Here is a 16,439-nt window from a genome sequence, read left to right as displayed (position 1 = left end):
CAGCGCGGGGAGCTCTGCGCCCCGACGGCACCCACTTGCGGGGAGTTCCCCGAACCGCATCTCCCCCTCCCCGCGTGGTGCGGGGATCCGCACGCCGGTCCCGCGATGCCCTCGGGAGGTGGCCGAGGGAGTGGGGTCTGCGTGCCGTGACGGCGCGTGAGAGGAGGTTCATCTATTTATCTTCCTCTGAAACTGACGAAAGGACGCTCATTTCGAAAGTAAAATACCGGTGTGGATTACTCTAGGCCGGTTAATTTCTGTTAATGGGGAGACAGGCTTCTATACGGGGAGGAGGTGTTTAAAAAAATACCAGAAGTGTCAAACATAAACGTGGTGTTTGTTACTGCAGTTTCTGAAGTCTCTGGTCGGAATTAGGCTCCCAAAACTCCCATGTGCTGCAGTTTCATGGGGGAGGATGTACTCTGCACGTCAGTCCTAAACCACTCGGCGCTCTGACCCTCTTAGGAAGATCGAAGACATCAGGCCCTCGAGTTGCCGGCCGCTCCGCGCTGCCTCCGCAGCAGCACATCCACAGAGGAGCTGGCTGGGACAGTGACATCTGCTCTAGGCTTTCCTCTTCCGTCACCCCTCCTGTACAGTTACTCCTACGAAGATGCCCTGTGCTTACAGCAGGGAATCCACGGGAGAGGCATTTGCAGCTGTAGCCAGAGCAGAAGTGTGCCTAGGTGCCTTTGGGGTCATCTGCACCCAGACATTCAGACTTTGGCTTTCACATGCATTTTATGATCTAAAGCTTCCTGTGGGTGAGGATGTGGTTTGATCTGTCTTAGGCTAGTCCAAGTGTGGCTCCCTCCCTTCCCTAGACCACCCACTGCTGCCCATGTCTTTGTGAGGCACCAGCTCTTGACCAGTGGCTCCGTTAAATCATCCCAAAAGCAGGCTTTAGTTACTCCTGGGTATTTGGGGGTACCTGTACCCCTCTAATCTTTCCTCATGGCACTGTTCTATTTTATAAAACATAATATTCAGTGGAACTCAATGGAGGAGAGAGGGAGGCTGATAATGAATCATTTAGCTTTCTGTGCAGCAAGTCCTAAAAAGGAAAGACTTTTGCCGAGCCCGAGAGAATGACTGCTGGAGAAGAGGTAGGATACAGAGTGCTTTGTCCAACTGGGAGTGGCAAGGGATTTTGAGATGGATCTCCCATTTCCCTGCTGCATTTCATACTTAGAGCATGGGGACATTGCTTTCCCTAGTTGGTTGTCTGGGGAGGGGGCAGCAAGGAAAGAGAGTCATGAGAGAGAAAACTCGCTAAGGCAATAAAACATGGGAGAGGGTTTACAGCCTAGAAGCTCAAGTGGAAGCTAGTATCTCCTCCTTTCCTGGAGTTACATACCTAACTACCTTTGAAGGACACGGCTTAGCTGACCATTAGCTGTGCATGGCTTCTAGCTCAGCATGCTGGGTTGTGTAAATACACACAAGGGTGCTGAGGACTTCCCATGGGCTGTAGGAGGAATCTTGGCATCTAACTTAGGGCTCTGGGTACCATGAGGCACCATAAAGAACTGCATTGTGACTTTTAAGACCCTATGTGGCTCCAGTGAGCATAAGGCACATCATGTGCCTTAGCTTATTAGTCCACCAAACCTTGGAGTTGCTTTCAGATTAAGTTCTGACCACCTGCAATTGCCTTATGTTATTACACTGCAATCATTGTCCATTTTCCACATTCTGGCTGTCATTTATGCAATGTGAAATGAAGCTCTCTAATATGTTTGAGAACACTTTTATATCAGGTTAATTGTATGAGGTTTGGAGTGAAACATTACTGTGTGTTTTAATGAACCTTTTGCTGCTTGGACAGTTTACTTTAACTCTCATACAAGTTATTACTGTTTAGGAACTAAGGAAAGAAAATGAAACAGAATGAAAACTTGCCTACCCTCCCCATATAGTAATTTTATCCTCCTTAATCTTCTTTGTCATGTTCTCCTGATACCTATATTTGCACACACATTTTCCTCCATGACTGTATCTCATCTTTTGGAGTAAAGCAGATGTTAGCCTATGATACTCATTACTTCTATATTAGTTTTCCTGCACATGCTACGATTTTATGTCTTGGTTTTGATGGGGGTGTGTGTGTGCATGTGAAGATCATTCTTACGTTACCAAAATCACTGTACCCTTTTGTTCTGCATTTGCAGTTGAAATAATCAAGTTAGTTTGTGTTGCTGCTGTAGCTGGGTTTTGCCTTCTCCACCCTCTTTAGAATGTAAGATTTATAGTTCTGGAAGTCAGCTGGTTATGGAGTTAGCCTTGAAAATGTGATCAGTGTGCACCGTGGCAGCAATGCTTGCCTTGTATCTGCAGAGAGCATGAAACAAATCTCTGAGGACTTGGGGTGCCTGTCCATCTAAGTTAAGGAAATAGTGTGCTCGCTACGTGACTCCTGAAAGGAGGCTAAACTGAGAGGAATTATGGATGTGCCGTAATAGATTGCACTTCGGACTCTAATCCAGATTCTAATGAAAATTTGAAGTGAACATGAATGCTCACAGGAACAGTCTAAAACATGAGGTTCAGCTCTATGGAGAGAAGTGTAAGAGTAGTCTGAAACACCTGCACAAATCCAGGCTGAGGGATGCTGACTATACAACCTGTTGGCAGAAATGCATATAAGGCTACAGTGAATCACAGGCTGGATGTGAGAAACGTTTTCCATGTCACTGCGAAAAAGGAAGACACATAAACAAGAATATCGCCTGTAAGACACAAGAAGTAACCCATGGGCTGAAGCCAGGCTTTGACTGGGGCACTGTATCTGCTTTTAAGCACTGCTCTTCAGGAAGGGTTAAGATTATTGGGACTGAGTCTGCAGACGAACAATGAGTGTCACAGACCTAGAGAACTTGATTTATAATGAAGCGGTTTGAGCAATGGGCTTGTTAACCTAAAGAAGGAAAGAACTAAGAAGGAAAATATGGCCACAGTAAAAATTCAAACATGGCTTAAAGCTGCCTCCTTTTTATTCATCTTTCTGTTTCAGAACTTCAGACCATAGCTTTAATCACATTTTTCATTGGTCAATGAAGAAATTATCCCATTAAATTTTAACTGAACTGAAAAACCTATATTCTGTTCATAGGCCGCAACACCCACGTTGAAGATACTGTATAAGGAACTGAGTTAGGGCTTTGACTTCAGGGTTTTGCGGTGTGGAAATTCAGGAGTTAACAATTTGGGTTTTATGAAAGCTTTAGTCACCCTGAAGGATCAAACTTATTCCTCTTGTTTTAGCCCCTAGGATTGCAGCAACAATTGTTAATGATTGCAAGAATAGTTTTGCTTTACAAGTGGAAAGTAGCCACAGCCTCCAGCCCTGTCATTATGATTCTTTTCATAGAAGTGGGTCTTGTAAAGAACATTGATTCATAATCCTTAATTGTTCTAAGTACACGACATGAGCATAGCTGTATTTAACCTATGCGTGTGAGCTACCAGTTTTCTGATGTCTTGTAACTGTCTCAAGAGAATGTAATCATATTTAATGTGGTAATAAGAATCAGCTAGAGGGAGGTAGAGAGACATTCTCAATTACCTGGCTCTCTTCAGGGCAAGCCAAGCCTTGCATGGTATAAAAGACAAACTGGTGTCTGAAGAGCTGTGCAGACACAGATTTAGCAATTTGGTCATGAAGCAAAGTATTACCTTACACTGGGAAGGTGCCCAACAGTCCCATTTGTCTCTGCTGGGCACCTCAAAAGTTCAATCCCTAAAGGGTATCATGTCTTTACTGGCTTTACTGGTGGAGGTATGTAAAGCTTCATGTCCAGTTATGCTGGAGGATATTCTCAGTGCAGAGAGTTATATGGCCCCTCACTCTGAGCTAGACTACTGCAAGGCAAAGTACTGAAGCATTTTTCATCATCTTTCTTCCTTCCATCATAAGCTGGCAAATAAGTGTGAGAATTGAAAAGAGTTTTGTAAATTATTTACGCATTAATATATTATTAGCACCCTTAACCTGCAGATAGCTGAAATTCTGGGGTTTGTCCTGTTAGGAGAACATAGAAGGAAGGGAAACAGAATTTCCTTGCTCACATTTTCCTTTTAAGTCTCTTCTAGATCCTATTTAAGCACCTCTCCCGGGTCAGACAATACCTTTGTCAGAGGTTTTGGTGCATTTCTATGCTGGTTCTTCCCTGCCAATGAAGTTCCAATGAAGTTCAACCCAGCCTTTCATTCAAAAGATGACTTCTTGAAAAATGATGGAAAAGTTTTAAAAGAAAATGCATAGTATTGACCAGAGATTAGAAGATTTACAAGACAATTCCTTATGCTGCAGAACCTGTTTAAAATCGCCCGTATATGCCTCTCTTTCAGTCAACAGATCATGCTGCTGCTGAATGCTCTGTTGAGAGACAGGCCATTGCAGGGTGCTTCAGAATCATCCCGGGACAGAGTTTGTCCTCAATTCATTTGCTTTACCAAAAAAATGCTCCACATATGTTTTTACCATCTTTCCTGTCTCTCATTCTCTGCAGTTTTTTTTTCACGAGCTGGTCTGAGTCACTTGCCTTGTGTTCTCCAATGCCATGTTTTCCACACCAGAATTCAGGAGATCAGTGATTTAAATTTTTGGTAATGGTTCCATTGCTCCATAGGAACTGCTTTGTTCCATTCACTATGTGTATATTCCTTTCTTCATTTGACTTTTATGTTCTCAGCTCAGATTGTTGTATTTCTGATTATAGATACATAACTACAGGCTAATTTTCCTAAGCATGTGATTTTTCTTATTCAAAAACACACCTTTTAAATGTTTTCTTCTATAATCTGCTTTCCACTGTGAGGATGCTTCTATTTTTAGTCATGTAAAAGTTACAGTGCTTATTATTCTCTACCTTCATAAGCGAACTTATGAAGCTTTCTCATTTCTGTTTCTCACATCTTTGTCAAAGAGTTATTGTTGTCATCTTTCACAGAGGACCCACATGACCACTATTTCCTACCTTCATTCTTCACTGTATGATTAATGGACTGACCTCAGCGTTGACAATGCCCCTTGTTGAGCTTGGTATGGGAGCTGCTAAAACACCCCTACCACTCCAGGCTTTTCTATCAGCTGATTAAAACTTTCAGTCTTGTGAAAGGCTGAACTTCAGCTTTGCCTTTCCCATTATTTAAGCTGGTTCAAAATAAATCAGCCTCTGCCTTCTAATAGTGAAGGAAATCAAAGAAAGAATTGATTTCAAGTACTAGTAAACAGAGGACTTTGTTGGAATACCAAAAAAGACCATTTCTTTTCATAGAACTTGCAGCTGGCCATCCTACAGTTGATTTGAAGAAGCAGAAAATATATTCCTCTTTATTGCAACATGCATACAGTCCTACATTACGAAATTCAAAACCATGCGAGTGTTTTCTTAGTTCATCATTTAAGTAAGAAGAGTGGCTAAAGAGTAGGAAGGCAGCAAAAAGGTAAAATGATGCGGGAGATCAGTTATTAAACTGTTACCAGAGAATGCTTGTATCAGATGGTGTGAGAGAGATTTTTACTGAAGAAGCAGCAGGCATAGCGTGAGGACAGCAGACGGCTGGTAATGTAAAACCTGGTGCTGCAGCATCGACTCCCCATTCGCCACGTGTGGGAGGAAACGTGTTGCACAGATCACTGAGAAAACTCAAGAGAGGTGGGATTGCTTCTTATTTTTCTTCTTTTTGTGAAATGTGAGGAAACTTCACATTCTGAAAATGTAAATTGTGAGGGTTTCATTAACAAAATGTAGTTGCAATGCTCTTCCAAAAGGAAACAAAAACTGTAATTACTTGCCAACCAAATTGTAAACAAAAGACAGCATTATTTAAAACAGATTGAATGTCTTGTTGTTTGAATAGAAAATTTCAAAACCATATATTACAATACAAGTTAAAAAAAAAAAAATCTGTAACAAAAGGTCTGATCCACCATGTTCCAGTTAAAATTCCAGAAAAACTAAATGGCAAATGTACTAAACATACAACAAGCTGACCTGGTACACTTAATTTTATTTAATAGATCATAATAGAAATAGTCTACTTTTTCTAAGGAAAAATGTAACATGGATAATGATTTCTGTATGTCATTACAATAAAATACCTCACCTGAAACTGGAGCAAGTTCAGACATCCAGCCTGTTCAGAAATTCAGTGTATTCAGAGCTTTACTCTTTTACTAAACTGCTCACAAACCGAAGGCTGAAAATAGGTTTTCCAAGATGTGAGCTGATATGGAGGCTATTCCATGGAAGAGTAAATGTTGAGATAATTATGAAAGATGTCACTTACCTAAAAGGTGTATTTTTTCCCCTAAAAAAACCTAACTCAATGATTGCATACAATGATGTGTTTATTTTCATTGATACTGTGGTTTTATCTAAAGATCTGAGGGAGTGGGGAGAGTGTTGGTGTATTGGGCAGTGCCAAACAATGAAGTTGGTCCTGCCCTATAGCGTTTTTATGGGGCAGAAATGCACAGGCTGTACAAGCCTGTGTATACCTCTGACAGTATATGATTTATGGCTGGTTTATTACAAAACTAAAGCCAGTTTGATATTGTGTTTTTTAAGTAGAGTTACAATACGCATAAGCACCACATAGAAAAACCCCATAACAAACATCAAGGAAAGACACCCGAATAAAAGGAGAACTAGCAATCTAAGATTAATAAAAACAGCTGAGCTGAGCAGTATGTTCTTGCTGGTGTTTGTTTGCCTTGACACTACACATGCCACCAAGTTTCCAAAAGGGTGTTTTCTGATTCGATAACAGTGTGCATCCTGTTACGAAGCCTTTGCTGCAAGCATTTTTTTCAAGCAGTTATTTTAATGGCAATTTCTTTTGTGTGTTATAAAAAAATATAGGTTTTTTTTTCTTGTGGTAGAAGATATTGAATAATATATTCATAAAAACAAGTAATAGTTAACACTGCACTTGTACATTTTTACCCACCTGTTTTCCTGTTCTAGTTTGCCATTGCTAGCTCTTCTGTCGGGATCCCTAGAAGCCCAGGTGCACTGTAGCTTCTGTGAGATCTGCTGCCAAGTCCTGCCTGCACGGGTAGTCCTGACATGTCTGTGAAAGGCTCCTGGTGCACGTGGAGGACTTCACGTAGGCAGTTGTGGAAAGTTTTGAAGTGATAACAGAGTTTATACCCAAACCAGGATTTCCCTGTCACATTACTTAGTTGCTGTTCTACCCAAAGAGCATACTTACTTTCCCTGTTGCCTTGCTATCTCAATATGTACCAAGGGATTAGCAAAGTAGGACAGAATTGGACAACTGACAAACTGAAGTTCCTTCTCTTATTTCTTAAGTATGATAAAAATCATGAAGAGGTTTTTATCTCACTTTAGAAAGAAAAATGAATCACAAAATCTGTTGCACCTGTGCTAGTGCTTCAAAGAGTTGTGGACTAGTTAATTCTAGCTGTGAACCAGTTAATTCATCCCCTTTGCTTGGCAAGGAAGGAAATGGGTATTATTTTTGCAGTACATATAGTAAAACCGAAATGCAGTTCGAATACGTGTTACCACCCCTAAATCAGCAATGTGAAAAACCCAGGCATCCTGACAGACAGCAAGACAAGCCTATCCCACGGGAGATGTGGGCTGGCTCTGGCTGTATTTTGGTGAGGTCCAAAGGAAAAAGTCACGTGAGTGAAGTCCTGCCCCTGCTGCTGTCCTTTTGTGCAATCTCTCCACATTCAGCATGGTCAGGTATGTCTTTTCTTCTGTCAGCAGACTATAGCTGCTTTCCCCTTTCTGCATCCTGGTCTCTCTTGGCCTAAAAGGTTCCCTTAGAAATGGAAAATACTTTTTCCACACCCTGCTTATTAGGAGAGCATGGTGATGAGACCTTTATAATTATCAGGTCAGGTGGTCACAGAATCACAGCCAATACCACAATATCAGGCAGGGAAGGAGCTGCTTGTAGAGTATGGAGGATGCGTGCCCGCATGGTAACTGGGATCATGGAGCAGTGGGATTGAATGCAGGCAGACTGAAATTTAGGAAAATCTGTTTTGTGGATATAAGATTGCATGAAGTTAGCTGCTTGGCCTAAGGGCTATGAAAATCATGATGACTCCTTCTGCTAGCTACATCCAGTTCTTCCAGGTTAGGCCCTTGGGGATGCTGAAGTTCTTTCTGTTTTCCATTGTAACATGTGTCAGCAGACTGAAGGTAGATGTCTATGTTCCTGGAGCAATATGGCACAAACAGTTTTTCCTTTCTTACCACACGAGTCCTTCACTCCAGGGTGATAGGTTTTCTGCGTCTGAAGTCCTATAGCCTAAGTCAGAATAGAATGTTAATGAGGAAAAATGCCTGTTCCATTGAAGCCACACTATAGCCAAGGCTAACAGGCAGAGATGAGCATTTTCTGAATGGAAATGTATTTTTTTTCTAGGTAATATAGAAATACTGGTGTCAGTACTCATTGGTATTAAACTACATGTAAATTTTCCCTTGTACTGCTATTTGCATTGAAGTTTATTTCTTTTTTTATTATTCTATACGGATTTCCTTCCTTTTCTGTCAGTGCTTTTCCCAGGAATGACTCTTTTGACTGGACTGCAGGGGAAGTGGGCATGTTGTAGCAACACCTGGGGAGAAAAAAATATATTTAGAAGCACATGACTTAAGGCATTGTTTGAACTCAGCTTGTGTCACCCCAAAATTATACATTTCTGCTTTAGAAAGTAAGACATACTGAACAACAACTGAGGCTCAACAAGACATTAACAATTCAAATCCATTGCCTGTCCAGCTTGCCTGTCTCTGAAAGTTAGTCTTAAATTCACAAAGGGAATTATTCAGAAGCGAAATAAAATTATGTTACTGTAAAAAAAAAAGGAAATAAAAAAGTAATGCATATTCAGAGAAGTAATTATCATGCATTATCTGGGAGCAAAGTGGTAGTAGTAGTGAGTGGAGTGACCTGTGCTTCAAATTAAATCAGTTAATTTGAATTACCAGTCTCAGGTCAGGTATCAGAGCAGCACGAAAGACGCTACACTTTATCTGTATTCCTTTGTCCCTGGACTAGCTCCACGTGCTGAGATGGTGCCTCTGAGGACCATCATAACATTTAGGTATCTTCACTTGGTCCAATAAATCACTCCAGACACTTCTGACTGTTTGACCTAGATTCCCATTGCCTGTAATAAAAGCTCGGGCAACTTGCTCACATGTAGTTAGTACCTTGAGTGCAAAAGTCATCACAGGATTTGAGCCCGTGAACTAATGTATATGAAGTTCATTCAGCCCTTTCAGATTTAAATATGAAAAGAATAAAATGAAATTATGTGCTCTCACTGAGGGTGGGTGAATAGATGAATTGAATTAGTTAAAAATATATTAAAATGTTGAACTGCAGAAAACTATGAAAATGTTCTTTAAAGAAGAAGGGGAACCTAGCAACGGTTTCTGCAAATTTTACAAATGGAAATGTCTTCTCGCTACCTAAACTAAAATTAAACTGGCCTAAGATGAAATTCTGCTCCTATGGTTGATGAAGATAAACCTACATTTTCACCAGCATCTTCATTCATTTTATGCTATGCACATGTAAAGCTCCTGCACACACGTCCACGCTTCGTTCATTGCTATCAGTAGCTAGATAACTTAGAAAAATGTGAAATGCAGGCATAAGACTTGTTTTTTTCTGAAATGTCTTGAATGATTAGCCACAGGTAGGGATTGGTGTGGGATAACGAGCCCAGATCAGGATTACCGTAAGGCTTTTTTCAAGCCAACTATGCTAGGAAAATTCTTTAACATCTTTGTACCTTTCTTTCGTGTAAATGCAAATTGTGTCTTAAGAGAAGCAGAAATCTGAGGGGCAGCCTGTGCCTCAGGGGTGCATCCTGCTGTATGTCCCTTTGCAGTGGGGAAAGGGAGAGGATCCAGGAGAATGAGTTAAATTATAACAATGAGATAAATAAAGTTGAGAGTTATGTGGTGGGAGTCTGTAACCATGGTGACAAAACCACTTAAGTACATCAGGGTCCAGGGGGACTGGACTGATAGTGCTTAACATCCAGAAAGCCACTTCAATGCCCTGGGTGAGGGAAAAACCAGTTTATGAAGAATAGAGAATTTTTCACAAAAGAATTTTTACTGACATACTTAACTGATGGAAATATACTTAATATGGTTTGCGTAGGTGCATCATCTGAGATCCAACACAAGAGGCATGATTTTGGCAAAAGCAAAACAACAGATGCTTATGGCAACCAAGTTTTATAACAGATTTCTCATTTTGTTACCTAGGTCAGCTGTTTTTTACTGAAATTAAAATTTTACTGAAATGTTAGGACATCAGCTTAATATCAGAGGGATAAGAAAAATATAGATTTAGTTGAGATATGATCTTGGCTTCCTTTATGTTGATCTTTCCACTGAATTTAGCATTTGTTAAAGTTACACCTAACTAGAAACTTATGGAGGAGATTTAATTCTTTCACATTTTTCATAGCAACTATATGTAATAGTTGTTAAATCAGAACTATTTAATTAATTTTCCATTCACACATATATTTGGATGGACTTTCTAAGAACAGACACAATGTTATTTAGTCTGTATTCAACTCAGCAAAACAAATTACAGCAATTCAGCAAGAAATAAAGAAGAGGGAAGACTAATTTTGGAAAAATATTATCTCCTCTGATGGCTTGGAAATATATTTTGCAATATATATAGGTTAAAATAACTTTCACGACCTTTTATGAAGTGTCCTCCTTGAAAACATCCAAGTGGAGGAATCCAAAAGCTTATATAAATATAAAGCTGAATATCCATGACTGAATTGGGTTTTGCCCTGAGAAGCTGGCTGCTTAGACTTTGGACAGTGGAATCATTTGTCATTGTGGTGGTGGTTTCCTTTTGATTTTCTTTTTTCTGCTTTGCATATTATTTGAAGATGAAGCAGCGGGTTGTGGGAAGGAGGGGATGGGTTAGAGCTGGAAGAGGGAAAACCTTTCCTCTGCAATATCTGTGTGTCTGTGTGCATTTGTGAAAGGTAAAGAAGATGGGAAAGATGGAAGACTTTCCCTGCGGATTGGGTATATGGATGGACTTCTAATCCAAAAGGAGGGGGAGATTGGGAAGAAATTTAATCTTTTTAGGTTTTGCTTATTAGGATTTTGCTAATGAGGAGTTTCTTCAAGAATGTGTTTTCCTGTTATTATGGTTTGAATTGTAGACTTGTCCCGAGGCTTTATGTTTTCTCATGCCAAGTGACAGGTGCTCCCCATTCCTGGAACTGATATGCATAGAGGCAGTGCTGTAGCTGTAACAAGCTTCCTGAAGTCGATGGTGACCTCCTGAAAGCCTGTGTGTAATGCAAAATAAAGCCCTATGTAAATAAGATAACAGGCAAACACATAAGAAATAAACAACAGAACACAGAATGTCGAGGATGCATGTGTGTTGTAGTTAATCTTTCAAAAGTATTGCTCAGAAAACAAGATGAAACTTTGCATCAGTCCGGTGTTCGAACACATCCATTGCCTCCATCTACAGACGTTCCGTGTGTAACTGGTGGCACTACGTTTGGTCTTAGAACCAAGACCCTGATGGCCAGCTACAGACGTGTCACCTGGCACGTCTGCTGGCACCTCTGCCACACAGGGCTGTGGGAAGCAGCCGTGGTCTTTCATGAGGAAGGAGTTCTTGTCCTCGCCCTGCTGTATCTCCAGCTCTGCTCAGGTTTCCTTTTACTTTAAGATTGCTGCCTACATTTTAGCCCAGTTTTCTAAGGAGGTATGCATGCCTGCATGCTCGCGTCTGTCTCTGTTTACCCCCACAATTAACTTTTAACCCCAATGAGCAATTTCAGAGAAATCGGACAGGGAAAAGCTCTCAGCTGCATAAGCACCTCCACAGCTGCCCAAGGAGGCTAGAGAGGCATTATCCCTCGTTCTCATGAGCGATGTAACACTGAGAAGGGCTGCCGTGGCAGCTCAGCTGCATAAGCTTTTAATTGACCACAAGAAGTTTGTATTTCAGTTGTTATAAAGAAATAGGGCCTGTAGCTGGATGAGAACTCTGTAGACTGACAGAAGGAAAGGGAGTGGGAATTATTTGAACAGAGAAGGCATTTGGTATAAAGCCCTACCACTTGTACTTTGGTGAACTGGAAGATGTTTTGATTTGGATGCACAGCCATTGGCTAATGAGTGTGTTTAGATACAGTATCTGTGCGGTTGGGCTGTTATGACACCAAGGCTATTTAAAAGCTATTTTTTAGGTCACTGTGATGCTAATGGTATTGTCAATGTGGAAATACTAGGTATGGAAGTGAACCGCTTTTAGTCCATGAGAAACCTTACATACATTGTGGTGAATACATCAGGTAGTATGCAGATTTGATGACCTGAGTTACAAAAGGTGTGTTTGAGGAATAGCTGTAGATGTCTCTAAAATAACAACTTCATCATTTGTGATTCATCTGGTCCTGCCAAGCCAGAAAGTTGCGACCCAGAAATGTGTAACAAAGTGCTGTCAAGGTTTTGCTTTGGAAGGTGTTTCTTTTAATGACTGCAAGGGTGTACATAGGAAACAATTTTGCCTCAATTCCTGGTGATGTAAACCTTTGGCTTTTTGTAATAATTTATCTCATCAGACTTGAACCTAACAATGCTAATTGAATCTTGTGTAACCTAGTGCAGCAGCTTGCCCTATCATGAGAAAAATGACAATTAGAAATCACAGTTAATCACTAGAAAAAATTATTGGGAAAACAATTCTTGCTCATTTACTGTTGACAGAACTGCATGGTCTGTATTATGCTTTACATTCATGTGCCTTCGCAGTCTAGGAAAATAAAAATGCATAGATTATCAATATTTATGTGTTATTAAATCAGCAACAGCATATGTAGTCTGGAGGGCTATGCAGTACAGTTTTCGTATGAAGTATCTTCAGTAATAGGCCACTTCCAATGAGTATAATATGCAATTTCTGAAATTTATTGCAGCCTTGAACATTACACTGCACTTACTGCAACAGACCTTACAGGTGTAAACTATTGTAACGCATATCATCTGCACATCCGTAATGACCATTATCAATTAGGTACAAACAATTATTTCCAGCATCATTTACAAACAGAAATTTTAAATTGTCGCTTTAAAAAGCTTCAGTAAGGATGCGGGTTTTTCTTTAGGTAAATACGCTTTTATTTTCAGGTACAATCTGACCTGTTAATGAACCTTATTTAAAATACAGCCACAAGCACTGATACAAATAGCTTTTTCCATTCTTAACACAAATATACTTTCATAAAGAAAAGCTACCATGCATTTTGATTATTCTTAAGAGAAAATACTATTCAAATATATTCACTGCTTAATTTCTGCAACCCACTCTGTTATACACTAAGTTTTCATCACTATGTATTAAGTCCAGATTGCTTCCTGGGTGAGACAGCTTTTGTAGTCAGGGCAAGGCTTGTGAGATGATAAAGCTTTCCCTTCCATTAATTAACAGCTTTTATCACTATTAATAAGACTGTACACGTGCTAAAAAAAAAAAAAAACCACCACACTCCTGTACATAATAATTTCATGTGTGGCCTTGACTGCCAGAAGTCTGCCTGCCCACGGAAGGAAGATGTGTGTGGGCAGAGAGAGCTAACTCTCTGAGGGATGGAGCCAGCTGAAACTCTTGCAGCAAAACCAGAAGTGTAGCAGGCAGCAAGGGAGTCACACTTTGGGACAGCGTCTTGTCAGGTGTGTAGGTATATCCCTGGGATGGGTAGGGGGTGAGATGAGAAGCCTCTTACAGCTTTAAGATATAATTTTGAGTTTTTGTAGGAGATAAAAGATGCTGGCACTCTTACGATACATGTTTCAGGTTTATGTAAGAAGGAAGAAATGTAGCAAGGAACATCCTCTCACAAATTGATTGACTTTTTTAAAAAGCAATTTTTCCCATAAGAATTAATGTGGTGGTGGGAAATGCATGCAGGGACTTAAGAACTACACACAGTTTAAATTCACAAGGAGCAGGATCGCTGAGAGTAGAGTCTGGCTTTTCAGCATGGATCACTGTTCTGAAAGGTATCAGTTGTGCCATCTGTAAGACTGAATGTCCAAGAAGACTCTTGCAGTGTAAGCATTCTTAGTGTCTCCTTCTGGACAGTTGCATCTTTATCATCTTCCTTAGATGAATCAAGGTCAATCAACTCAATCACAGGCGAAGGACAGAAAAAGGGGGTAATGATGGTGGTTATTGGAGCATGGTTTTAAACTGTCATCAGCAGAACTCCTAAGTGATGGACAGTGGGGTGGCACTGTAATCCCTTAATGTCTTTACTCATACAGAAATGATTGCCAAGTTTCCCCAGTATTTTCTCTCCAGTAAGCCATCCAACACCCATTTGCTCTGCATTTTGCTGCTGTTCATGTCTACAAGTAGTGAAATGGGTTCAGAGAGAAGACCTGGTCACTTTTTATTTTGTGGACCAGCTTGCTTTCTATGAGGATTGGCTGCATGAACTAGTAGGAGAGAGAAGGATTGCAGACGCCTCAGCTGATAGCAGCTTAAATCACTCTGGAGCTGAAGTGTTAGTTCTCAAACACGATCCTGCTGTAACTTCAGCTTCATGCAGTGCTACGTTTTCTAACATTTGAGGGTGATAAAGATCCTAGTTCAGTGTCATTAAGCCTGGATACCAACGTTTGGCACCTGAAACTGTGTTTGGGATCCTACATAAAAGCACCATAATTTTCCAGGGTTTTGAGCAGTCTTTCGACTCAACGTAAGATAGTGAACTTTTAATAGATCAATTTTTATTTAAGAGCCTAAACACAGATTCAGACGTGTAAATCCAGGCATGCAGCTTTGAAATAAACACAGAAGTAAAACCAAACACAAATCATTAAGACCAGAACTATGCACAAGTATGCTATGAAACCCTTAGAGGGGGCAAAAATGGGTTTTAGCAATGAAGCTAAAGCTAAGATTAACTTACCTATTTACATTTATCTTAGTCTCAAACTATGAGTTGTTTTTATTTTTATCTAATTATCTCACTATCCTTAATAAATATCACAAGTTTGATTGAAACACGGTGGTGAACAAATGCATGGGAAATGTCTACTGACTGTAAAAGGGAGTAAGGAGTGAGGGTGGCCATGGGAACAGGTTGATATGTGGCTGCTATATGCTTTCGGGATGGACTTCATATGCCTGTCACCCCTCTGAGGTAAGAGCAGCACGTCCCCATCCTTCTGTGATGGGACTGTTTTTGCTGGAGGACAGGTGTAGCTTACGTGGAGGCAGAGTGAACTCTCCCCGTGGGACAGTTGTGGGTGTGAAAAATGTGCATTTATCCCTCTGGAACAGGGTGATGGGGTTCCTTACATGGACCAAACCCCGTAGAGGGGGTAATGGTTTCCAGAGATAGCTCTGCCTCGCAATCAAATTGCAAAACAGCTGGCACCTGATGACTCTTGGGGCTGCTGCCAGGGGCAGCCTGTGTCTGAGAAGCCACAGGCCTCTTCTCCAATGACATCTCCTCACTGCTGTCCTCTCCCTGAAGGTTTACAGCATGGGGCACGGGCTGCACCCAGGCAGTGATGGCAGCGGGAGGTACTGATGATGAGGCAGCTCCTTCCTTCTGGCAGGTGGTGTCATGGTGATAGGAAACCAGCTCATTGCTGAAGTTGACCCTCTCCACGGTGGATCTGGGTGTGCTGCAGCAGAAGCACCGGCAGCCCAGCAGGTTGCTGAAAGCCCGCCTGAAGTCTGCATTGAAAGCATAGATGACTGGGTTCACTGAGGAGTTGGCCCAGCCAAACCACACGAAGACATTGAAGGTGGTTTGACCAACGCAAGGTGACTGCCCTCCGTGGTCACTCTCGGGCTCAGGCTGGCAGAAAGGCAGCAGGCAGTTGAGCAGGAAGAAGGGCAGCCAGCAGCAAACGAAGACTCCCATTATGATAGAGAGGGTCTGCAGCACCTTGGTCTCCTTGCGCAGGGAACTTCGCAAAGAGGAGGTGGGCTCCTTGCCGTGAGCTGGCCACTGCCCCCCTGCTCGCTCGAGGGTGGAGATGCGGCGGATCTGGGCCTGAGCAATTCGGTAGATCCTGGTGTAGGTGATGATCATGATGGCCACAGGGATGTAGAAACTGATGAGGGAGGAGGTGATGGCGTAAGCACGGTTCAGGCTGACATCACAGCGGGGTGTCCCGGGCAGCCAGGAGCCTGGATATCTCAAATCCTTGGCTTTATGCCAGTGCAGCTGCACTGGGACAAAGGAGATGAGGATGGAGAGGGCCCAGGCCCCTGCGATCATGGCGCAGGCAAGGCGCCGTGTCATCCTGCGCTCATAGCGAAAGGGGCTGGCGATGGCCCAGTACCGGTCCAGGCTGATGATGCAGAGGTGCAGGATGGAGGCGGTGGAGCACATGATGTCGAAGGCC

At 41.7% G+C, this 16,439-nt stretch overlaps 1 protein-coding gene across 1 annotated transcript; it reads right to left on the bottom strand.

Annotated features, from left to right (window-relative positions):
* Window positions 1–15,343: 15,343 nt before the first annotated feature.
* On the bottom strand, window positions 15,344–16,435 carry LOC104503873 (D(1C) dopamine receptor-like; the record flags this gene model as incomplete). The annotated part of the gene is made up of 1 exon (XM_010153378.1): window positions 15,344–16,435. A coding segment is annotated over one exon (1,092 nt), but the record flags the coding sequence as incomplete, so codon positions are not given.
* Window positions 16,436–16,439: the final 4 nt, after the last annotated feature.

The sequence above is a fragment of the Eurypyga helias genome, unplaced genomic scaffold (assembly GCF_000690775.1).
Source record: "Eurypyga helias isolate BGI_N326 unplaced genomic scaffold, ASM69077v1 scaffold49806, whole genome shotgun sequence".
Lineage (NCBI taxonomy): Eukaryota > Metazoa > Chordata > Aves > Eurypygiformes > Eurypygidae > Eurypyga > Eurypyga helias.
This window is presented reverse-complemented; position numbering and strand designations above follow the sequence as displayed.